Source organism: Aphelocoma coerulescens, chromosome 9 (genome assembly GCF_041296385.1).
Source record: "Aphelocoma coerulescens isolate FSJ_1873_10779 chromosome 9, UR_Acoe_1.0, whole genome shotgun sequence".
NCBI classification, from domain to species: domain Eukaryota; kingdom Metazoa; phylum Chordata; class Aves; order Passeriformes; family Corvidae; genus Aphelocoma; species Aphelocoma coerulescens.
The window spans coordinates 6,930,951-6,955,238 of NC_091023.1; the positions used below are offsets into that span (position 1 = coordinate 6,930,951).

General features: G+C 41.7%; 2 protein-coding genes across 3 annotated transcripts; one reads left to right on the plus strand and one right to left on the minus strand.

The window, feature by feature from the left end:
• Positions 1-709: 709 nt before the first annotated feature.
• MRPS22 (mitochondrial ribosomal protein S22) lies at positions 710-6,827 on the plus strand. Its single transcript, XM_069024005.1, has 8 exons — positions 710-816; positions 1,065-1,225; positions 1,973-2,137; positions 3,321-3,464; positions 3,937-4,020; positions 4,964-5,109; positions 6,264-6,372; positions 6,652-6,827. The coding sequence occupies exons 1-8, from the start codon at positions 717-719 to the stop codon at positions 6,742-6,744; spliced, it is 1,002 nt and encodes a 333-aa protein (XP_068880106.1). The 5' UTR covers positions 710-716; the 3' UTR covers positions 6,745-6,827.
• Positions 6,828-7,330: 503 nt separating this feature from the next.
• On the minus strand, positions 7,331-22,063 carry COPB2 (COPI coat complex subunit beta 2). Of its 2 annotated transcripts, none has more exons than XM_069024004.1 (22): positions 21,969-22,063; positions 20,651-20,788; positions 20,312-20,398; positions 19,321-19,447; positions 18,149-18,297; positions 16,874-17,020; positions 15,726-15,825; positions 15,449-15,591; positions 15,028-15,227; positions 14,626-14,736; positions 14,272-14,360; positions 14,089-14,195; positions 13,669-13,812; positions 12,878-13,008; positions 12,371-12,578; positions 12,024-12,134; positions 10,994-11,208; positions 10,621-10,713; positions 10,361-10,541; positions 10,185-10,253; positions 8,471-8,560; positions 7,331-7,691 (listed from the first exon to the last, which is right to left on the minus strand). In XM_069024004.1, exons 1-22 carry the CDS (start codon positions 21,969-21,971, stop codon positions 7,596-7,598), a joined length of 2,739 nt encoding a protein of 912 aa, XP_068880105.1. In that variant the 5' UTR covers positions 21,972-22,063; the 3' UTR covers positions 7,331-7,595. The 2 variants fall into 2 exon arrangements, with proteins under 2 accessions (XP_068880105.1, XP_068880104.1); XM_069024003.1 differs by having other exon boundaries at positions 8,471-8,563.
• Between the last annotated feature and the right edge of the window lie 2,225 nt (positions 22,064-24,288).

A 24,288-nucleotide genomic window follows, 5' to 3' on the forward strand; every position in this document is an offset into this window, starting at 1 on the left:
GCGCCCCCTGCCGCCCGCACCTCTCCTGACTCGCGGCAGCCGCAGGTTACCAGCGGTTTGGTCGCTCACGGCGGCCTCAGTTCCACCTTTTTTCCTGCTGCTGAGGGTTCCCGCTAAGGGAGGGAACCCGCCGGCCGCCCCCCGCTCCTGCTGGCGTTGTCCCGCAACAGCGGCGCGGGATCCCCGCCCTCACCAGCCCCTCACCTTCCCCTCAGCAGCGCTTTAATGGCACAAACGCGCTGGGAGCACTTGAGAACAACGCTCTTGCCCTTTCCCTCGGGGAAAATGCCGGGAGACCCCCTGTCTCCCTCACGCCGGGAGGAGACTCAGGGGAGACCTTATAGCAATTTACAGCTTCCTCATAGGGTAAAACGGAGGGGCAGGCACTGATCTCTGCTCTGTGGTGACCATTTACAGGACCCGAGGGAACGGCCTGAAGCTGCGTCAGGGGAGGTTTAGGTTTGGTATCAGGAAAAGGTTTTTCACCCAGAATGGCTGGGCACTGGAACAGGCTCTAAAGGGCAGTGGTCACAGCACCAAGCCTGCCTGAATTCAAGAAGCGTTTGGACAACGCTTCAAGGCACATGGTGTGACTGCCGTGCAGGGCGGGAGTTGGACTCGCCGATCCCGGTGCGTCGCTGCCACCTCGGGCTATTCCGTGACTCTGTGACTCCGTTTCCCGGCGCGCCGCGGGGCGGGAAGGGGCGTGAGCAAAGATGGCGGCGCTGGGGGCGCGGGGCTCGGCGGCGCTGCCCGCGCGGCTGCGGGCGCTGTGGGGTCTCCCAGCGCGGCGGGCGCTGGCGGCGGACGCCGGCGGTACGTGAGGGGACCCGGAGGCACCTCCAGAGCGCTCCCGGCTGCCCCAGGCTCGGGTTTCAGCCGCCCGCGCCCCGCGTGGCGGTGGTAGTGGGCGGCTGCGGTCGCCCTGAGGAGGGATGCGGGTCGGGGCGGGTGTGGGGCTGCGGAGGTCCCGGCAGGGGCGGGAGGAGCCGTGAGGGCAGGGGGTGACTGTGACCGTGGCCGTCCCCTCAGCCCCCTGGTAACAGCGTGTGCCCCTCCCGCAGAGGGAAAGGCCGCCAAGCCCAAGCCCGCCTTCACGGACGAAGCGGTCCAGACGCTGCTTTACAAAATGACGGGACTCGACCTGCACAAGGTATTCCGGCCTGTGAAAAAGGGCCTCAAGCCGCCCAACTACAAGCTGATGACCGAAGCTCAGCTGGAAGAGGTAGGCTGCTCTGCTTCCTTCGGAAGTAAGTGTTGGTTTTAGTAAAATGCCTATTACAGCCCATACTTCTGCCTTCTTTAGCGCCGCATTTGAAAACTTTCTGGTTTCTTTATTTTGTTTCAGGTTATTCCCTAAATTAGTGTAAAAGAGTGTGTCTTCACTTGAAATAGCTTGGTTTGTCCAATTTTGTGTGATTTTGATGGGATATGGAAGGAAATCGGATCTGTTTTTCTTGAGTGACAGTTTCTCTTTATTAACCTGTTATGCTTCCTAACTCTGTTAAATCTCTTCATATGATACTTAAGTTATAGCCCTGGAAATCCTTTGACTACTTTTTTTTTTCTCTTCCATCTGTTCTGAATTCATTCAGGATGACAAAGGGACCTGACTTAAGCCAGTTCTGCTGTAGCCACAATTAAAGCTATATACAAACTGCTGGTTGTGGTTTATGCTTTGGGGGAAATTTACCCTGGAAAAACACATGAAATAAACTCGGTGTTCGCAATAGTTTGTCCATTGTAGTTTTGGAACGTCCTCCAGCATTTTGTCCAGGTTTCAGTAGTAGTAAATTGTTCATATGAAATTCACCTACCTAGAGGAGGAATTAGTGTCTGATTTTTTCTCAACTGCAGAACAAAAAACCAAGCTTCTCTAAATGAAAATATTGATCCCCAAATTGTATGTTATCTTTCCAATAGGATGATATTTTTAATTGTAAAATTAAGCTACTTTTTTTTCCCCTACAAGGCCACAAGAAAAGCCATTGAGGAAGCTAAAGTAAAACTAATCATGCCCCCTGTTTTGAATGAACGAGAGCCAATTGATGATGTCTTAGCAGAAGACAAAGTCCTTGAAGGAACTGAAACTGCAAAATATGTGTTTACAGATTTAAGTTATTCCATTCCACATCGTGTAAGTAATGTGATTAACAGTATTAATTTGTTTTCTAAATAAGCTTTAATGAAAATGTAGATAGATCAGTTTGCAAAAAGGCTGAGGAGTTGAAAATTTAGTCTGGTGCAAGGCAGTAGAGAAAAATGTATTTCTAAGTACTTGCTTCTAACTGATAATAGTAAATGACATTCTCCTGCTCAAAAGCAGGCATGGGAGAAAGCTGTGTGGTAGGTAGTTAATTATTTTACAAGCAGATGCTTGTGATACGCTAGGAGTGCGGAGTTCTTCCATACTCTTAGAAGCTTTCTGTAGAAGTGGATTACTTTGTAAGATGGAGCTACTCCACACCTGCAAAGATCTGGTGGAAAGCTGTGGAAACAGCTTTGAATGAATGAATTCACAGGAAAGCTGTAAAGAAATAGCTGTCTAATGGAATTGGAGAGTACAGGGATAGTTTCCTTTGTGTAATGAAACATCTCGATGGTCTTAAGTACCAGTAATAAAAGGCTGGAAAAATTCTTAACAAAGTTATGATTCCAAGAAGTCTTCATGGTTCAAATGTGTGGATAGTGATGATCCTGTGAAATGAACTGCTCAGTCTTCCATCTATTACTCTGAGAGCTTTCTCCAGAAACCTGCTATTTATTCTCCTGCTGCACTGTATTGAAAACTTCCCTGTCAAACAAACTTTCCCATTTGCCACCCTAAATCAATTATGCTTGTGAACAGATCTGTGTATGTTGTTTAATTTGTTGTATTTTTTGCCTTGCACTTGCCCTTACTTGCTTCTAGTACCTACCTCTGGAAAAAAGGTACAAAAGTGCGTGACACTTGCATTCCTAATTTTATATGGATTATCAAATGATAGAATCAGGCTAACTCCCTGTCTGGGTATGAGTTATGTTATCTCTAAACTTCCCAGAGCTGTAGCTTTTAGTGTTGGCACATGCACAGCTGTCATACAATAAAACTGAGGTGCAAAGGCAGCACTTAAATTAGCAGGTAGCAAGGCAGAAGTGATGAATCTAGCACATGGCCACAGTCAGTTAGAAACTGGTGTCAGTAGGGTGAGTATAGGTATAGAACAAATGAGATTTATAAAACAAATATTTGACAAATGAGATTTTTTTTTTTAGAACGGTTCTGGCTATGAAGAGAGAAGGCTTTGGGAGATAATGTGGGGTTTTTACCTCATTTCCAGGAACGTTTCATTGTAGTTAGAGAACCCAGTGGGGTGTTACGCAAAGCGACCTGGGAGGAACGAGACAGGATGATACAGATATTCTTCCCAAAGGAAGGGCGCAGAGTGATTCCCCCCACGTTATTCAAGGATGAGAACCTTGGGGTAAGCTCCTCCTGGCTTTGAAACTGATCACTTTTACTTCATTGCAGTCTGATAGTGAAATTGTGCTCTTTGGGCATAGTAACTCTGAAGAGGCCGTTCTGCATGTGTGTGTTCAGCTGCTTGAATTCTGTTTTGAAAAATTGCCTTTCATTGTAACTTGGTTAAAATACTTGAAACAAAGTTCCAGGTTAGGGCCAGGTAAATCCCGGGTAGGTGTAAATACTGTGTCATACTAGGAACAATTGTACAGTTAATCTGAAAACATGAACTGGTGTTTTAGAATCAAAAATCAAGAAACATTATATTAAATGTCATCAAGGCAGTTACTGTACTTCTATCTATTTTGTCTTTTGATGAAGGGGTTACTCACTGTAAGTGTTACCCAGAACAGAGTGTTTTGGCTGCTGTTTTGATTTTGCAGAGTTGGGATGGTGGGATTACATAATTACTCCTGAATTTCAACTTGTTTCAGATGGTATTCCAGCAAGACCGTCATGAAGATGTCCTTAACATGTGCATTGCTCAGTTTGAGCCAGATTCACCTGACTATATCAGAGTGAGTTCACTTTTCATTTTTCTAGCAAAAAAATAATAGTGGAGAACTGTAGCGTTTATTTTGTAAACAAAAATATTATTTGGGGATCAGAGGTGTTGGTCATATGTGCTCTAATTTTCCCATATAGATTATCCTTGTGATGAGTTTTGGGGTTTATTTTTATGCAGAAAAGTAAAACAGGATTTTGCACAAGTAATTTTCACCAGCTTAGAAAGGTACTGCACATGCAAAAAAAGTCTTCATACAGGTACTTTTGGTATCAAACCAGAATTGATGATAAAACCTGTCACAGGCTCCGAGCAGAGTTGTGCTGCTGAAGTCACACTAACTGCTGGCTTAGGAGCTGGGAGGACCAGGTAGGGAACTGACAAAGTGCATTTTGAGAGAGAGCACTGTGCACAAAGCGTTATTTTTGACAAAGACCAGCTACAAAAATGTAGTTCTAGTAGAAAAAAATTAGTAGCTATAGCTGCTGGTAAATGTTAGTCTACACTTGCTTTTAGAATGTTTACTTCTCTTTAAACTGTAATATTCTTAGTGATTTGAGAAATTGTAACATCTATTAGGTGATTTTTCAAGTAACTTTTTTTTTCGAAGTAAAGTTTCACCTCTTTGCTCTAGCATTTTTCTCCTGAAAGAATAGATGCAACTTGACAGCAGTGCAGTGAAGGTTCAGAGCTTATGTCTCTCCCTCCCCAAATGTTCAGGGATAGGATTTAGTTTCCTTTTACTGTAAGGATGTCTATGCCTAAGTACTAAGGACTGGGCTAGCCCAGTGTTACCCTGAATTAAAACATGCATAACACTTTAGCATGGTTCAGCACGTGGCTTACTGCTGCACCTTGGGAAATGAAAAAGATTAAAAACTCTGTGAGAGGTACAGGGGGAAAACTGTTGTCAGGCTCCAGTTCTGCAAATGAAACAAAACCTTGTGTATGTGCAGGTTCATCACCGCACTTACGAGGACATTGACAAACACGCCAAGTATGACCTGCTCCGCTCAACGAGGCACTTTGGGGGCATGGTGTGGTATCTGGTCAACAGAAAGAAGACAGATGGCTTACTCATAGATATGATCAACAGAGACTTGTAAGTACAGTTTGTCACTTAGTAATCCTGCTTAGAACAAGTACTGCTGTCTGAAAATAAAAACAGTATTTCTGTCAGATGTAGAAAAGTTCTCATTTGCATGACATTTTAGGCCAGCTCTGTTAGCTGTATAGGTACTGTTAGCTATACAGGAGCACTGGTAACAGTCCAGGAAGTTGTAGGTATTAAACTAGGTTTCTGCAGAAATAGCCTTTTGTAGTTGTTGGGTTTTTATTTTTGTTTCCCATGTAACTGTCAGAACACTTCCCGCTCTGAGCACTGTTGATCTTAAAGCCTAACACTTCTGTACTGAGCTCAGTTTTGGCTCACAGGGTTGGTACATTTGGGTTTTAGAGCAATTCCTAAGTAGCTTAGGAACACGTGGATAAGGTTTCATTTTATATGGATGGATTTCTATAAAACATGGTGCTAAATTTATTCAAAGTTCCCAGAAGTGAACAATATTCAATTGTTCAAAATGTCACTAGAGCTGGGAGAAATTTGTACAATCAGAACTTCAAGTTGCAGTGATAATGGCATTTATTTCATGCTGTTTCAGTTAGAAACTTAGAACAGGTGGTCAGATTTTGCTTTTAACCTGAGCATATGGAGAAATCAGGAAGGTTCCTGTTTTAGAATCAAATTGTTAAAGGGAAAATTGATGTATCTGGACAACTGAAATGAGCAGAGTTTGGAGTGTCTTTCCCTGCCACACACTTCAGTAGTTTTAAATTCAGCTGAGAGCTCTGTGTCACAGGATTTCTAGTGCTACTTCTGTAAAACATACTGGTCATTGCAGTCTGTGTAAGAAAGGTCCCCTCTGGTGGAAGTTGTTCCACTAAACACTCATTATTGGGTAATTAATTGTGTTTTCAGAGAGATGTCAGCTGTATTACTGCTGAACAGCAGGGATAGATTTAGGTCCCTTGCCTGGTACACCGTGGTGTTCAGGGGCTTCTGGCCCTCCTTCTCGTGAAGGGGCTGCCATTGCAACAGGGGGTGGTGGGATGCCTGGTCACCTCTGTATTCCAGGGACTGGATACTCAGTGGAAGCAGCAGTTTGACAGCCTGTGCTGTGCAAAGTACATTACAAAATACACTTTCTCTAAATACTCTGAAGATAAAATCGCTAAAATGAGCCTTTATTTGTTTAGGCTGGAGGATGCTACAAGTTTAATTACACTGTATCATATGCTTCATCCTGAATGTCAGTCAGCAAAAGAAGCTAAAGAAGGGAAACTTCAAGGAGTTGATCTGATCAAGGTAAGATTTTCTGCTTTAAACTACTTAACCTACAGAAGAGAGCTTTTAACCTGCAGAACCCCATTTAGTAGTCTAAATTTCTTCTTACCTTAAGCAGCAGATATTTAACCAGAACTGTTGTACATGCCATGCTGGGGTTTTTGTTAAACTATATATAGAGTATAGCTGCACCAGGATTTCAGTTGTAGGTGACTGATCTGCCACTGGCATGATGAAATTTCATTATGCAACTCTTGCTGTTTTAATTGTACATTTACCTCTCTCCTGCCACTGTTGCAGGTGTTTTCAAAAACTGAATCCCAGAAAGAAGGTTATATCCAGCTGGCCCTGCAGGCTTATGAAGAAGCAATGGCTACTTCTTCAGCTTCATGAAGTAAACATCAGCTCATCATAAGTTTTAAGTCTGTTTATAAATATTTTCTGTATAGGATTCCACAATAAATACTTGAAATTGACTGCTATAGAATGTATTTTGCCTTACTAAAATACATGTGAATCACTACAGCAGTTTATTTTGAAAAGTTCTGTAGTGTAGAGCAGCCCATCATGACTTTTGTTTTCATTGACACTGAACCCCGAGTTTAATATTTTTACGGTTACATCTTGAATCTAAGCAATTGCCCACAATTCATTTTACTTATTGAGGTAAGTGCAGGGTTCATTTAGGAAAGGGTCTAACAAACACTACTTCTAACCTTTAACCCATATCACTGCTCAATTGGAGCTTTTAGCTAGAAGTGGTGTCTGAAAGAGTAACCGAGCTGATACTGATGGTTACCAGTGGCAGATGGTAGCACAGTGACCACCTACCTCAGTGTATATGCTGAGAAAAGTCAGGTTAAAATACTAATGTTCAGCTACTATGCTCCTGTTTCACAGATTTGTAATAAACACTATAGAATTCTTAAGAATTATACTATTCTTAGCAAACATTACTAGTAAATGGAGAACTGAGGAGTAGAATGTTTAAAAGGATTTATTGAATTGCTTGATAAATGAAAACATTTTTTAGTATGTTCTGGAGTAGGCCTACATCTTGAATTTCAACGTACTGGAAGATGATTCTCTTTGTACAGTTTCTGGGTCTATACTTCCTTCTAAATGTATATGGTCCACTTGTGATATAAAAATCAAAATAACTTGGAGCACACAGTCCACAGAACTTCATTCCTCTGGGTTTTGACCAAACTTGTTTCCTGATTTGGTCATCTAAAAAAGGATGTTCACTCATCTAAGATCTCTTCATCCAGGTTGATATCTGTGGTATCAATATCCTCCAAATCCAAGTTATCTAAGTCATCTTCCAAGTCCAGCAGTGTCTAGGGAGAGAAAAGACTGGATGAAGGGGATATCGCTATGGTTACATGTTAGGCAGCTTATGGGATGAATGGCTCTGTGGGATGTATCTGCACACTCTGCAAACCCCAGCTAAGGCAGTTGTGTGGAACACAAGTGCTAAAAGAAGCTGGAGAGAGCAGCTGTTGCTTGGTAAGGAAGCATCTTCCACCACTGCAGCTTTTTACCAGGTTCTGAGCAGCTGTTTGAACTTCACCCTTTTAACCCCCCCGCACCTGCTGAACTGGTCTCTGTTACTGTGTACAGTGTCTGCATATGGGGTGTGGATACAAAAATGCTGTTAGCAAGAAATTTTCCTGCTTCTTTCTAAGCCCGTGAGATACTTTTCTCTCTCATGAAGATATTAGCAGAGTTCTATGAACTATGAACACCTGTGATCTTGCAAAGCCTTGTTTATGGTACAGTAGAAAAACATTTTGACAATGGATGTTTTAGGATTCTAGCCAATCACCCCAGGGGGGTGGCTGATCCTTTGTCCAATTAGATTAGGAAGAAAAGGTCTATAAGAGAGTTTGTAAAATAATTCAATCAATCAATCTTGCTGCACAATTCCTGCCTGCTGGATCTCTCTCCTCTCCTTCCTACAGCTGCGGGGTACAGTAGTAACGGGGCACGGTTCTGAACACTGTTCTGGGACTGTTGGAGTGATGTTTTCCAGTAGCTTTGTTAAATCACACTAATTAAAAGTCTTTAATGTAAAATTAATTGGTGCTTATACTTCCCCTCAAAACCATTTTGGTACCTTTTGATCTCTTGCTGGAAGGTTATCAGAATTCTGCACAACTGTCTTCATCACGTCTTGTTTAGGAGAGGGAACTGATTCTTCAGCCTTCTTCTAATGGCAAAGAAATTCCTTTAGTTTTTTTCAATTTAAATTCTTTCAACAAAACCAGGTAAACAACAGCAGACCTATAATGCCCCTTGCCCAGTGGTTCTCTTTCAGTTTCCCTCAGTTATTCTTGAGCCACATCTTCACTGTCACAAAGGATTCTAGTCCTCATTCCACTGGAGACTATTTCCCTCCCCAATTTATTTGAAGCAGTTGATGATGGGACTGATAAAATGAGAACCTTCAGAAAGTACCAGTACATTTCAAATACTGAAGTGCTGTTAGTGATTTTCAACGTCCTCAGCAGGAGAAATGAAGTTAGATGAGACTGTGACAGCAAATTTTAGTAGTTGCTGGGCTTTGTGTTCCATATCCTATAATGATTTAACACTTCATCTTCTCGCTTCACTGCTGCACAAGTTTTATATTAAGGTAATTCATCAGTTAGTACTATTACTGAAGCAATGGTACTATTCAATTAACTGTATTTAATTATAGAATTAATCTGTCTCCTACAAAATGTCTCATATTCAGCTGTAAGAGACAGCTGGGGTTTAGGGCTTCTATGCAATCATGAGCTGAATGCAAAGATACACTGAGGTGCTGTTTTCAGCTTCTAATGCAAGCTAGTTCTCATATGTTTCAGGTAGCCCTGACAATGTTGTCGTCTTTAACAAATGTGCAGACAAGTTTGATTTTGCTTTAATGTTATTTCCTTCGATACACAAGAGGCAGAGTCACTACAGAGGCTTGAAAGTAACCTAACTTTTCTGGTCTGTCAGAGGTGTTCAAAACTATGCTTCGTAGTGCATCTCCGATGAGGAAAAACAGACAATGGAGAGTTGTAGCTTTTCTGTTTCTCCCTCAGTTTCCAGTGCAGTTTTGGTTTTAGATGTTTATAGCCTCAAAGAACTATGCCAACATCACTGCCTTTATAAAGCCTTGCATTATGATTTTCATATACAAATGTAAAGTGTATTTGAGCAAAATTAGAGGTTGTCATCTTGTTAAGGCTCTGAAAAGCCTTAAGTGCTTGTTTCAATCTGTATGCTTATACCTTATACTTGTCCTATTTTCTGCATAATAATTGGACAACTGAGGGGGTAAAAAAATGAGTTTGTTACTTCAGATATTGATTAGAACCTGTGTTCAAGTACCCGAGCAGGATTCCTGGTCAGTTACTTATGGAGCAGTGTTATTCCATAACCACGCAGCACCCTAGCCAAGAACACAAAGCATTTTTCATTGCTGTAATTTCAAGAGTTTCCATTTCCAGCTACTGAGCTTTTACAAAACCAGCTGCAGTCGAGGCAGTGATTGTAAATGCAATTGGAGTTATTTTTCTGTAAGATGAATTCAATGGTAAGACTCTACAATTACTCACACTACAAAGGGTGACCCAAGGTAAGGAAGCACAGAAATAATTTCAGTCAAGAGTCTGTTAGCAGGTACAGATGCAGATTAAGAAGAATCTGAGGCAAAAGAACATGAAACCAACTGCAGCCCTTACAGTCAAGGTAATAAAAGCAACAATTTGTCCATTACTGGTGAAATATTCTCCAGGGTAGATGTTACTGTAAGATAGCAAAGTTCTCCCTTACATTCATCACTCAGTAGAAACACTGACCTGAGATGTCATTATTCCAGAAGGCTCAAATCCTTTTGCTTCTTCAAGTAAGTTTCTTTCTTCATTTGGCTAGAAGTCAAAAAACCCCATTTAAGTGTTGCACTGAGTTGCTTTAGAGCTGATTTTACACAGCACCAAGTGTTTTTCTTCTAGAGACAATAAAACTTTCTACTTACAGTGACAAGGGGGTATTCCCTGGCTGGCCTCAAGTCAGCAAGACTTTGCTTGACATACTCTTCAGCAACAAAAGCTTCCTTTAATCCAGGGAAAAGATTTTCATATTCTGTAGGATCAGCAAGGGACTCAGCAGCTTTTTGATTAACTTTGGAGAGGTTCTCCCGCCAGAGTTTAACAACCCTGGAGATGCAAACCAGATTTGTTACAGGCACCTCATTTTGACAACATAATTCACGCTCTGCATATGCTTAGAAATTACCTCGAAACTTGGCTTGGCAAATACGTCCGTGCAAGAAAAGCGGCTTCAGGGAGACGCCCAGTTTTAATCAGGAGTTCCAAACATGAATCAAGCCTAAAAGATTTCAAAATGTGATTTTAACCAGTAAACCTAATAAAGACAAATTCTTGTATTAGTTTAGCTGTTTATTCTATTACATTAACTTAAAGTGCTTTCATTGCAGATTTTAAATCTAGCAGTCATCATAAAATAGAATGAGCTTTTCTGAGAAGGACCAATGACCATCTTTCTCCATAGAGTTTAAATGTAGCTGTAGTTAACCACTTGAAGAACCTGAGGGCCTTGGCACTTGGGAAAGCAGAACAGAACAATCAGAATCTCGTTTGCTACTTACTTTCCCTGCAGGAAGTAGCTCATAAACGCCACATTATTCTTGCCATCTTTTTCTGCACCTTCGGCTAACTTGTTCACCATGTTGGCATTTCCTGAAGCTGTGGCCAGGAGCAGCAGTCCTCCATAGTCTTGTGCATGGTGCAGACACTCCTGGGCTAAGCCAAACTGGCATTTACTAATGGCAAGCTCTGCAAGTTGCTTCCACTTCTGTTCTGACTGATTGTACAAAAAGGGGAGAGGGAGGGAAAGAGAAAAGCAAACCACTCACATTTCTGAACAGCATGTAAAGGTTTTCAGAGTGCTCAGCAGGAAAATACAAGTTTACTTGTGAAGGTGCTGTATCCCATGACTATACTTGTCTTCCCTTTGAGGTACTGTGATTACTGTAGCTTCCCAGCATGACATAGTGACTGTTAAAAGAGATCCCTACACAGCTATAGTATTACATAAAATAAACAGCTCAGTAAACGTGGAGGGGGAACATAGGCATAACTTGGGAAATTTAACTATAACAATCTCTCAAAGCTCCCAAGTTAACTTTCAGAATGCGGAAAGGCATTTGTGTCTGTAACTAAGCTAACATTCCTTATAAATGACTTCATTATTTTACAGCAGGAACAATAAGATCGATTCTCTGCATAATAATGATGGGAAAAATCACTGTCTGTCAGTTTTTCTAGTGCAAGCAGTCTGAGTTTGCCAAGGCTGGAACAAAGGTCTGAAGGCTTCAGCCCTGTCTTTCCTCCTCTCACTGTTAAGTATTGGAGATTAAGGCTTGGTTCTCAGCTCAAGTTTTGTGTTCTCCAGGAGTTTCTGTAGTTTTCTGAGCAGACAACATTCTTTGTCCCCATCCCACAAGATTCCTTTGAATTACAGGCAGAACAACTTAATCAAAGGAGCTGGGAGGCATTTCAGTTGTGTTTAGAGAGTTGTATTGCATCCTCATATACCACTGCCTTTTCTTACAGGGCCTCTCAGATTCATGCTCTTACTCAGAATCCAGGATGAATCACCCAAATTTATATAATTACCTCTGCTTCCACTGCAAGCTGATAGGCTATTTTTAATTCTCCAAGTTGAAGAGCAAGTTCAAAACGATGCTCTGGATCTGTAGATACTGCAAGAGCTTGTTGTTTGAAGCCCTAAAATAAAAATCCGACAGTGAAGCTGGGACCTGTCAGGTCAAACATAATCCTAAATGCTAACCTAATCCTAACACCACTCTGAACAGAAGGTTACAGTGTTCTCAAACAAATAGGGATAATTAACAAGAGTTAATGCTCACAGGTAATATGACTGAGTTTTGCTTAGCAAACTCAATTAAGAATGTGAATAAACTGATTTATTTAGTTTGATAACTAAGAAGTAGTTTTCTTGCCTGTTTTTCAAGAAAATGCGCGACTCTGATTCTCTGTTCTTTTGGAATTGTGGGAAGAACTTTGTCAGCCATGCCGAAATCTCTTCTCATCACAGCAGTTTGATATTCAAGCACGGACACCAGCAAAGAGTAACTGACAATGTTTAGCTCTTTATCGCCCAAATACAGTCTGTTGTCCTTAGGAATATACCCCAAGAGATACATTGTTCTGAAACAAAACAAAGAACACTCAGCTTCAATAGACCCACTACACAACAGTCTGTGAAAAAGATTCCAGGAGTTCTTATGGTAGCAAGAATACTCCCATAAAATATTCTACTTTTACCGGATGTGCACATCCACACAGCACTGTTCATCCCTCCACAACTGCACTGCTGCCTCAGAACATCCATCTTGTTCCTACCTATCGTGCTAAAGCAAGGCACAGCAAGCAGCTGACAGGGTTAACCTTCAACTCCCTTCTCTGAGAGAATCTTTAACACTTCAACTGTGGAAGCAACAGCTCACCTGTCTAAGTGGGCAATGGTGACAATCTCTCCTCCAACATAGTAGTTGAGTCTGTTCACAGAACTGGTGTAAATAAAGCAGTCACCAACCCACAAGCCTGTTTTCACAATCTCCTGAATCTCACCAAGAACCTGCAAAGCAGATTTTGGTTAATTAGATACATAAAAAGATACTTCTAGGTAACAGAAAGACTATTACAATTTAAAATCTAATTCCATATTCTATAATTAAGTAAATAGTTGGGCGAGTTGCAAATGTAAGTTTAGATATAGATTAGAAGTACATAAATGATCATTTAGTTTTACATAAATGCTACCCTAGTTCTTAACTAAGCCAATTATAAATCTAGGAAACAAGCACCAAACTAAGCATTAAGCAAGACAATCAAAGATAACTTTCCTTCTGAAATTTTGATTTCTGACATTTCACAGCATGAGGTTTTTTCACTTCTCAAACTTGAATAACATTTCAAAACTTGAAAATTGTAGAAAAAAAAAATTAAGCTATGACCCAAAAGTGTGTTTTAAAAACAATCTCTGTAACACTCTGACAGTAGTGAACAGGTGAAGAGAAATGCAGGCATCAAGGTCTATTATTCTGGGATTCAGACAGGAATACACTCCCCAGGAATTCCAAGAAAATGATTAAGTGTTCCTCAGGCAGATAACAATGTGTGATACTAAATGGTCTGGAAACTAAAATTTAAATTGGACTATGTTAAGGACTAAGTTGGCTGCACTCTCTTGCTTCTACCATATCTAATCTTACTCCGCTTTTTAAAAAGAAGGTACCTCAAAGGCATCTTCAATTCCATCTTCAGTGACACCTTCATGTGTTTCTTGGGCTGCTGCAACTTTTTCTGACAGGTATTTGAGAATGAAGAAGGACTCTTCTGTAGCAATGCACACAAGCTCACCCGAGTCAGACCAGAAAATCTGTATCATCAGAATCAACAGTGGCACAGTGTTAGACACCCCAGGCTAAGAAGGATGATGTGGATATTAAGGGTAAAACACATTAACTCTAGAAGCTTAGGACTGAGAAGCCAACAAATACAGGAATTTTTTAATATTTTTTTTACTAAACTGATTTTCTTGCATGAAACCAAGCTGTCAATAATAAAGTAATAAGTTTATCTCACTCATGTAGCAGAAAGGGAAAATCAGTAAACACAGACAGGTAAATAACTTCAGTCCCACGTAGAAACTTACATGTTTGGGCTGGATTTCAATTCTGCGAATCAGTTCTGTGTTCTCCCAATCATAGAAAGCCAAGCCATTAACAGATCTGACTCCCAACAAAAAGCCACCATAGATGCCTGCAAGAAAGTAAAGGTGGAAGAAATCCACGTTGTGCAAAAACCACACCAACATATTTATTTTTAAAGTACTTACCTTCTGCTCCAAAATCAGGTTTGAACGACTTCTTCTCTTTGAAATTTTTAAATATCTTTACAACACTGTTGCTCTCCCTGATTGCATATCTAAATAAAGATTAAATTGAAGAAAAACCAAAACAATTATTCAGTTTCTAAAGTAGCAAATTACTAAATCATAAGCTGCTACAAAACAACTGCATTTGAGTTATCTTCTAAAACTAGCAGAGTGCTAAAAATTCAAACTTTTAAAGCAGGACAATTAATTATTGGAAGTTCATTTTACATGCCTCTTTGGGTCTTCATGGCCTGAAAACTAAACTAAAGTAACAGCAGTAAATGTAATACAAAGGAAAAAATGAGCAAGACTTACTCTGAAGAGTCATGTGCCCACACAAACTCCTGTGCAGAACCAAAGCTCTTGTTCCTCAGAGCCATGGCTGTGTAGATGATGTATTCACCATCACCACACACCACAACGAACCTGGGGCAGGAGAAAGAGGCATTTGTCAGTTATCTCTGTTCAGTTCGATAGGCAGCAGCAAGAAGGCAAATTATCTGTAAAGGTAAAGGCTCCCATGGCCAATGTAATCACTGCAAACACAGAGCATGAGCTTTATATACTCCTAAAACATCATGGAACTGGATTTCCTTCCTGCATCGTGTTCCCTCTGCTCTCCACTGAGCAGCTCTTGTACCTTGTATCCCTTTCAGTTTAGCCTGTTAACAAAACTCCCCCAGCCAATTCAAGAGAAGTGATAAAAGAATGTATTACCGTCCATTAGGGTTGTGCTGAATTGTCTGAGGATAGATTTCACAGCTGCCCATATCCTTCACAGCCAGTGGCAACCGCTCTCCATCTTTGATTTCAGCATCTCCCATAGCTTTCAAGTTAGCCTGTTGGACTTCGGAATGTTTAGCCCAAATAATTTTTCCATTTGCATCCATGGACATGGCAGGTTCTTCACGACCAAGCTAGAAAGTAAGTAAGAAGTTAGGCTATGAAAAAAATACATTGTTGGTTTTCTTTTCAGTTGAAAATATCAAGTGAAATAGTCAATCTCTATTAAAAAAAAGCCAATTAAAATGCCAATATTTCAGTATTCTACCCATTATCCCAGAATGAGATATCAGTTGTTCTGCACACAGAAGACAGGGATGAATCACAATTTCTCATTTCAAACCATTAATTGTACCTTAACAATAATGCTGCCTTCATCATATCCCAAAGCCACATTATTGGAGCCTCTCAAGCTGGCCACACACCACACCCTCTCCATGCCATAGTTCAGGGTGCTCTCCAGGCGGTAAGTGCTGGAGTGCCAAATGCGCACCGTTCCTAGGGAAAAACAAAGGGATGGATCCTTTAATCTCTCCTCAGTGTGAGGCCAGCAGGTTTGCAGCCACACCACAGGAAGAGTTCTCCCCTAAGTTCTTTTCCTGTCCTTTATACATCAGAAAACACAAAATTACCGTCTTCGGAGCCAGTGATGATGATGGGCAGCTCTGGATGGAAGCTGACACATGACACATTCTGAGCATGTCCTTCCAGTGTTTGGACACAGGTTTTATTCTGAAAGAAACAGAGAATGAGGTGCTACATTTTAACCTTTATTTCTTAAAACAAATCACCCCCAAATCCAAAATATATCTGAAAACTCCCTAGATTTCTTACATTTCCAAGGCGTTCAAACAACAGCACTAAGCTATTGAAAACTGTGATTGTATTCAGTTGTACCTCCTGCCCAGAAGAAAATATTTATTTCTCTTGACGGAGGCCTTTTCCTCTACTTTCAGATATGTTAATGCCTAGAAAACATGCTTTCTCAGAGCTGCATAGCACAACTGATTAAAGCAAGATAGAAAGCTGAATTCACTGCAAAAAAAATTGTAACAAAACACTGCATTGCAGGTGAAAACACATCTAATTTAGGTCTTTGGTAAGAATGTTCATTCACACAGTTGTGAAAGAGAGGCTACTCTGCTTGAGATAACTAGGATGGAAGTATGTATCCGGAGTCTCCAGCTGTACATGGTGGCAAAATTTCAAGCACTGTTGTGTATTATTCATTACTGCAGTGAATGCTTAAATTAACAGTGCCAGCTTTAACTTCTGGGCTTGCATTTACTCTGAGGCAGTAAGTTTTAACAACCAGAAAGTACCACCTAACAACTTTTGTCTTGCCCTTCTGGCCATTCAGATACTTGTACACAGGAGGAACTTTTGAGTTCTAGGGTCCAGCAACAGAATGGAATCCCTGGATTAGATCTCTCTTTCCTGTAGAGCATTCAAACAGGGCACCTCATGACTCCTGCCAAGGAGAGGCACACACATGTGTGTGCATGCAACACATGAGGCTGTGCCAATGTGCACAGGATGAAAAAGGAGGGGGGGATGCAATAAAGAATGAAGAAAAAAAAGAGAAGTGGAAGGATGGAAAGAGTTGATACCAGAGCAATATTTACACTTGAACACAGAAGAAGAACAGCCTAATCCACAAACATGAAGCCTAAAAGGGAGGGATCAATTTTGTCACAAGGAAAAAGTCTAACGCTAACAACAGAAACTTGATACCAAATGTGGCAGCCTGCAAAGGGCTCCTGAGGAGTTGAGCACTCACCTGGTAGTCCCAGATCTTCACCAGCCGGTCATCTGCCCCAGAAATGAGGTATGGCTTGTCCCCACCACTGTAATAGTCAATGCAGTTTACTCCTTTCTCGTGGCCTTCCAAGGTGAAGTTGGGAGATGATGATCCGAGCTGCCACACCTTGCCAGAAAAGACCCAACAAAACACAGCCATGTGTACTTAGTGACCTTTTGTGTCCAGGTCACCCCTGGCAAACACAGTGGGCATCCAGAGGTACTTTACAAGTCCAAAGAGAAATAATACAGAATTCCAAAGACACAGTTGTTTTCTTCGGTGAAAAACCTCAACAACTGCTCAGTCAACTACCAGTCCTTCCCCCAATAAACACAAATAACATGCTGAATTGCCCATGTTCTGCTCATACCTCTAAATAATGAAATTGGTTTCTTTAAACTTTTTTTTAAGGACATTAAACCATATAAAGCACTGCTTTTAAGAAGTAGTATATGTTTATAAAATTAACTAGTAACTAATTATTATCATACATGAGTTTCATCCAAATGTCTTGAATTTTAATTTTTCCAGTAACATTAAAGAATATAAAATCTCATATTAAATGAAGATACAAAATGAAGCAAGTCAAGTGTAGCTATACTACTGTTTCCTCATCATTGTTTATCACAGCAAATAAACACCTCAACATCTGTGGACATGTGAAATCAGTGGTGGCTTTTTACAGCCAATATACTGATAATGAACAGGAAATGTGAGGAAGTGTCACTGCTCAGTGGCTGCCAACCTGTAGTCACAGATATTTAGTTACAGCTGCACAGCAAATGAGACTCATCAGGGTCTGCCATGAGAAGGCTGAAGGCATCTTTGGAAACAATTCAATGCATGGATAGCCAAGGACATGAGAGTAATGGGAGAGACACCTTTACCAGGGTTTAGTTTTTTCTTTTAATGCACAGTTAGTCTTTATTCACTATATAGTTTCAATATGCCCAAACCACTCACTGACAGTATAACCATTACTCCTCTCCAATATTTCTGTGTAGTCCAAATGGAGATATAGCACTTAAAAGAGTTTTAACAACTACTTTTCAATGATTAGAGGCAACAGGTAATCTGATAAATTTACTGAATTACTAAGCAGGTGCCTGGACCAATGTCCAGGTCTTTGTTCAGTCAAAATTCTGGTATTGCACCTGCTTTTAAGAATACTGACCCATCATCCACACAGGATTATTGGTTTGTGTATGCTGATAATCACTTAATGACTAAAAAACCCAAATATAGTTTTTCTACCTTAATTGTCCTATCCAAAGAGGCACTGGCAAACTGATTGTTGTCTTTTGGGTTTATGACAATCTGCATGACGTAATGGGTGTGTCCTTCAAAGACCTGAGAACAAGACCATTTTTTATCCCAGTCCCAGAGTTTAATCAGCATGTCATCTGAAAAAAACCACAAACAACAAACAACCAAGCTTCAGTGAGTGATTGCTACCTTTTTAAACTGCATAATTTTCCATCACTTCATGTTAAAGGCTGGAATAATCTGCTAATAATCTATTTTGATCTGTAGGACTACCAGTTCTGGCAGAAGGACTGCAGGGAGTAAAAGTTTCTCAAAAAGGTTGTCCAGTAGTGGTGATAAAACTAAAAAGAAATACCTCTGTCTTAAAAAAAATACCTCTCCTTTAAAAAGGAGGTTAAGAATCAAGGTATTGAATTGTTAATCTTAAAATAGTGGGCAGACATTAAGCAATTGGCCCCGTGCTTTGTTCTGCAGCACCTGCTCTGGGGAGTGCTAAGGATGAAGCAGAGACAGCAAATCTGGGTCCTCAAGTACCTTCAACAGCAAAACACAGAAATACACAGTGCCTGTGACTCACAGAGCTCTCTGCAGTCCTGCAGAGACTACATTAGTGTAAGGTTTCCAGGAAGGAAAAGGACTGAGCAGCACAATCTAAGTGTTCTTGGGCAAGGTCTGATGGGACACTGGGGTCTTCCTCAGTAACTCAGATCACCTCAAAGAACAGAGAATTCAGTGGTATTTTGGGAAAAAAAGATGAAAGTTATCTGTTGCTTTCAAGTCAGATTCCCAGCTAAAAACTTACTCCAAACCACTATGAAATCTTTTAAAAACACAACTTGAGCTGTAATTAGAGAGTTTGCCACACTGATTAGCACATATATGAATGCTTCTTCTGGCAGATATTAAGAGAGAAGGCTCTTTGCTCTTCTCTGACAAGAACACAAGCCATTATATTTTAAATTGTAAGTGCAGTTGATATTTCACTAAAGAAACATGAATGCATCTAGCAAAGAAACAACAAAATGACAACTGTCACACTGGCTACTTGCTCAAGGAATCCTGAGTCTTCCCAAGAAGACTTGCAATCCCTCACTGCACAGAAAACAGGAGCCTGAAAATAGCTGGTTATCGAATATGAAAATATCCCAAAGGACTCTCACCACTGCTTGTCAGGATGAAGGGCTGCGTGGGGTGCACAGCAATGCACCGGATGTAGTCGGAATGGGCTTCAAACATGTGAACTCTTTCCAGGGTGTTGTAATTAAAAACTCTGATCTGCATGTCATCCTAGGAAAGGGAAGAAAAGCCACATGAAAGTAAGTCTCTTGTGCAGTGCACCTTCTACGCAATGCAGGGGAGGTAGGAAAAAACATTCCATCATTGAAGACAATAAAAAGTTTAAAAATTTTTGTTTGCTAATGATACACACTATACTTGGATTCAGAAGGCTATAAACTACACATTGCTGTTCCAAGTCATTTATGAAATGGAAAAAACTTCAACCAAACTTTCATTTTACAAGTAACTGGGTCATGGCAGCATAAGATAATGAAATGAAATGTACTCTGTGTACAGGGCAGAAGACTAGGAAATGAAAGTTGAGACAAAAGTATTTCCTTAATTTAGCCAAAAAATATTCACTTCATAAAGAAAAATGTGTTACCAAGACTAGAATACAACTATTCCTCCCAAGGTAGATTCACTGAATAAAAGCAGAGATTTTTTTTCTACAGGTGAGCAAAAAGAAAAAAATTACTTTTAATATAACCAAGAACAAAAATAGAAAGCAATTTCTAATTCATCTTACCTAGGATTGTCAATAGTTTCATCTTAGTTAAATTTGCACCAATAATACTGAGTCAGAACTGTGTGCTGAGTATGTTCCAGTTAGCAGTAGAAGCTGAACTACATCTACCTGGCATTACCTGCAGAGTTAGTCACCTTAGCAGCTTGCTCTCTTTTGAAATGAAAAGTTTAAGCTTCTAAGTTTCCTTAAAGGAGAAAATTTCTGGGAAACTGTAGTGAAGTATTCCCTTCTCCTCTACAAATTCATATCAGGTCAGATTATTACGTGATGCACAAAGTAACAGCGTGACAATAAATTAGAGAAAGTGCAGCTGCATAAGAAACCACAAGTGGAGAACAGCTTACAGCTCCAGTAACAACCCAGTTCTTCCTCGCCACGAATTTGGCAGCTCTCACAGGCAGGTCACACACTTCAAAATTCTTCACCAGAGTCTAAAAATAAAAATAGTTAAGTTTATAGCACTGGAGAAAATACCAATTTTGAAATCAGATCTGTATGCTTTCTTAACAGTGTCCAATATATCAGTTGTCTACTGATACAGTAACTTTTGTACTCAGACAGAGGAGAGCACAGTCAATTAGTGGGAGTGATTGAAGATTCTCTTATAAATTCAATTTTTCAACACTAGATACACATCTGTCAGTTCTGAATACTTCATAATAAGGGACAACTAACGCCATCACCTGTGTTTCATGGTTCCAAACACAAACACTGCCATTGTAAAGGCTGGCCAGCATCCATGGCTCTGTGGGATGCAGGTCCACGCTCTTCACCCGGTCAGACCGGGCTGTCAGCTTCCGCTTGATATCGAGTCGGAGAGGCTGGGGGGAAAAGAATTGGGAATGAATACTAGGTTTTTTAACAGGAAACTGGCACAGAACAGGGAAAAGGAGAGCTGAAGTTTACTCGTAGAATAAAAAGAGCCAATCCTGCTTTTCAGGCAGACAGAAGGTTACTACTCTTTCCTACGCAGCTGCGTATTTGTTTTTGTAGGAAGCATCACATCCCCACCAATGGCAATGGGCCTGTTTAATTTAATTCTGTGAAATTCATAATTTCTTCGTACTGTAAAAAGTATCTCCAGTAGAGTCAAAAAAATAAAAGATGCACTGCACATCTTCCTGGTGTCCCCGAACTATGAAAGCAAAGCAAAGAGAACTTGCTCCTAACATAAATGTTAGAAAATTAATCTTCCTGCTACTTCGCCTGACAAATCAGGAAGGAAAGTCAGTTATGACAATAGAGCACAACAACATTTGCCCATTATAAATTTGCTTGCATTAGCAATTCCCTAATTACATTCTAGAATGGAACACTATCTTGTAGAAACTGAGAGGAGGGAAAATTTAAGTCTTTCCCTTACAAAAAAGGCTCTGACCTTCCACTTTCATCACTGGCAATGTAAAGCCAGAGTATTTAAAAGGCAAGGTGATTTTCTAAAATATTCGAGGCATTACAGATTCATTTAGACAGTCATTTGATATCACTTAACGCTGCTTTTATCTCAGAGAACTTAGTGGATAATAGCTGATCAGAGAACACTGCATGTATTAATAAAGCCTGCAGTTACATATGTTAGACATTGCAAGGAGAAAAAGCCACCTAGTTATCATGTAGTGCCTGTATTACAGACATGACATCTGACGGTAGAGATGAATCTGGGGTTCATTCTCCTGCTACAAACATTGGGAAGGCAAGCACAACTACACTTGATTCTGTGCTTATCCTTGGAACTGCTGGGATCTGCGGCTCCCAAGGGCCGGGAACAGCCGATCCGAGGGCTGAGTGCGACACGCACTCCGAACTCCGGGACAACTGCTCGGTCGGTCTGAGGAGCACCCCGCGGGCAGCGCTGCGCTGCCGCTCCGGCCCCCTCCTGCCCCTCGGCTCCGCCGATCGCGGGGCTGCGCTGCCTCGCCGGGGCCGGGGTGGGGCGGTCACCCTCCCTCAGCGGGGGCGAGAGCACCCCCGGGGACACCGTCCGTCGCTGCCCGCGCTCACCATGGCCCCGCTGCGCCGCTCCGCTGCCGCCGCCCGGGCAGGATCCGACCTCCGACGTGGAGCTTCCGGGCCCGCCGCTCTCGCGACAGCGCCGCCGCGGCACCCGGCGTCTCGCGAGAACGAGGCGCCCCAGCGGGATGCCGGGATATGTAGTCGGCGGCGGCAGGCCGCGCGGCGCGGGGCAGGTTGGGAGTTGTAGCTCCGCGCGCTGCCTCAGGAGCGGAGGGGGGCGCTGGGAGCCACGGAATCACAGACTTGGAAGGGACCCGCGAGGATCCTCGAACCCAGCTCCTGACCCTGCAGGCGACACCCCATGGAGGGTCACACCGTGTGTCTGAGAGCGTTTCCCAAACAATTCTTGAATTCTGTCAGGCTTGGTGCTGTGACCACTGCCCTGGGGAGCCTGCTCAGTGCCCAACCTCTGTGTGAACAACTTTTTCCTGATACCCAGTCTCAGCCTCCCCTAACCCAGCTCTCTGTCGTTCCCTCGGGTCCTGTAACTGGTCACCACAGAGCAGAGATCGGTACCGGCCCCTCCGCTTCCCCTCATGAGGATGCTGTAGATTGCTATGAAGTCTCCCCTCAGCCTCCTCCAGGCAGAACAGACCCAAGTGTCCTAACCCACTCATACGGCTTCCCCTCCCTCGCCATCCTCGTGGCCCTCCTTTGGACACTCTCAAGTAGCTGAATGTCTTTTTTATGTTGTGGTGCCCAAAACTGTGTCCCCGCAGTGTCCCCTCAGAGTCCCTTGTGCAGTCCCCCTGTGTGACCTTGGACTTCTCAGTTAGAGGATGGTGGTGAAGAGCTCCCGGGCAGTGCCCAGCTGTGACTGGTCCCGTCCCCCTCAGTGCAGTCTCAGTGTGCACCATGGTGACACTGGGTGAGGGGATAAGTCCTTGGTGACAGTGCTATGGAGTGACCCTGGCAAGGAGCCCAGCATGCCCATCTGTCTCAAAAACAAAGACATGAGCCTGGTCAGTCCTGCAGACCTTGAGACAGGCAATGTGACACATTTCTTAATCATTTTGCCGGCTAAAGTTGCTGCAACTCCAAAGAGCATCAAATAGAAACATGGGGAAGGTGAGGGTTTGGGAAGCACCAGAGCACAAGGAACCACTGTTGGGGGAATTTGTCCTATCCCTGCTGCCAGATTGAAGTTCCATCTCTAAAAATTGCATCTCCCACATTTCGTTGTATAAAGGAGAGGAATAACACAGATGATATTTCTATTCGTTGGGATTCAGTTAAAGAAAATTCTCCTTTTGATACAAGTGTTCAGCTGGGGATTAGGAACCCTGTGTCTTCTATCCCACAACACTGCAAGAAGGATTACACTGGCCTGGAGTGTTTGCAGTCTGAAGGACATAAACAAACAAAAGGGAGAGAGACAGAACAGTTACAGCAATTCTTGTCACTTTCACTCCAAGGGAGAAAAGACAGATCATTAAAACTTAAAAAAAACGCCACAAGTCTGATGAAAAGTGAGAAGAGAAATGCCTGAAGCAAGAAAAGGGGCACAATATTGTCAACTGCTATGGGTGAGTTTAGACGTTCAGCTTTCTTCAAGTCTTGCTTTCCACTTTGAATTCATGACAGTGATGATTCTACAATGTAATGAATAATACTTAAAATGTTTGAGTACAGAATTTGAGGATGCAGAATCTGGATAACCTTGCCTAAAAGGAATGATTTGAGCAAAATTTATGAATTTCGAGCATAGTTCATGACTTTTAGATGGCTGAGGTGGAATACTGAAAGAAGAGATGTAGAGGAAAGTGACCATAATAGAGAATGTAGGTAGTGGGGGATATACAGCACACACGGTATGTTTTTCCTTGAAAAAGTCAATGAAGTCCTGTCCAGAGAGAGATGAGACTATTACAGGGCAATTAAAGATGATCAGCAAGGTAAGGGAAAGATGAAGGTGTAGAGCTTGTTAGTCAAGAAAATAACAGCAGAGAAAGGAAGAAATTATTTTGCTGTTAGCTTCTCCTGGGAAGTTGTAATAATAGAAAAGCTGAGGGGGAGAGAAAAAGCACAGGGTATATGCCAAGACTGACCTTAAAGTAGGAAAGAAGAAATGAAAAAAAGCAATTAAATGCAAAATAAGAAATATTCCTCACAGCTTTTAGAGGCAAGTTTACCAGTTGGGTACCAGTTTTGAGTCAAAACTATGATCCATTGTGGAAATTAAATAGGTATACAGAGAAAATATATTATGTATTTGTTTGCCTTTCACATTCTTTCCTGTGTACCCTTTACTGGCCACTGTTTCACCAGGGGCTGTATACAAAACAGCTGGAGCCGTGGGATGTCTCTA

Excerpts from the sequence above, each read along its gene's own strand:
- MRPS22 (XM_069024005.1), top strand. The coding sequence starts at position 717 with ATGGCGGCGCTGGGGGCGCGGGGCTCGGCGGCGCTGCCCGCGCGGCTG. Across the intron at positions 817-1,064 it reads GCTGGCGGCGGACGCCGGCG|AGGGAAAGGCCGCCAAGCCC; the intron begins GTACGTGAGGGG and ends CCCCTCCCGCAG. Across the intron at positions 3,465-3,936 it reads TCAAGGATGAGAACCTTGGG|ATGGTATTCCAGCAAGACCG; the intron begins GTAAGCTCCTCC and ends AACTTGTTTCAG.
- COPB2 (XM_069024003.1), bottom strand. Across the intron at positions 14,737-15,027 it reads CAGCACAACCCTAATGGACG|GTTCGTTGTGGTGTGTGGTG; the intron begins GTAATACATTCT and ends CTCCTGCCCCAG. Across the intron at positions 10,254-10,360 it reads GGGAATACCCCCTTGTCACT|CCAAATGAAGAAAGAAACTT; the intron begins GTAAGTAGAAAG and ends TTTGACTTCTAG.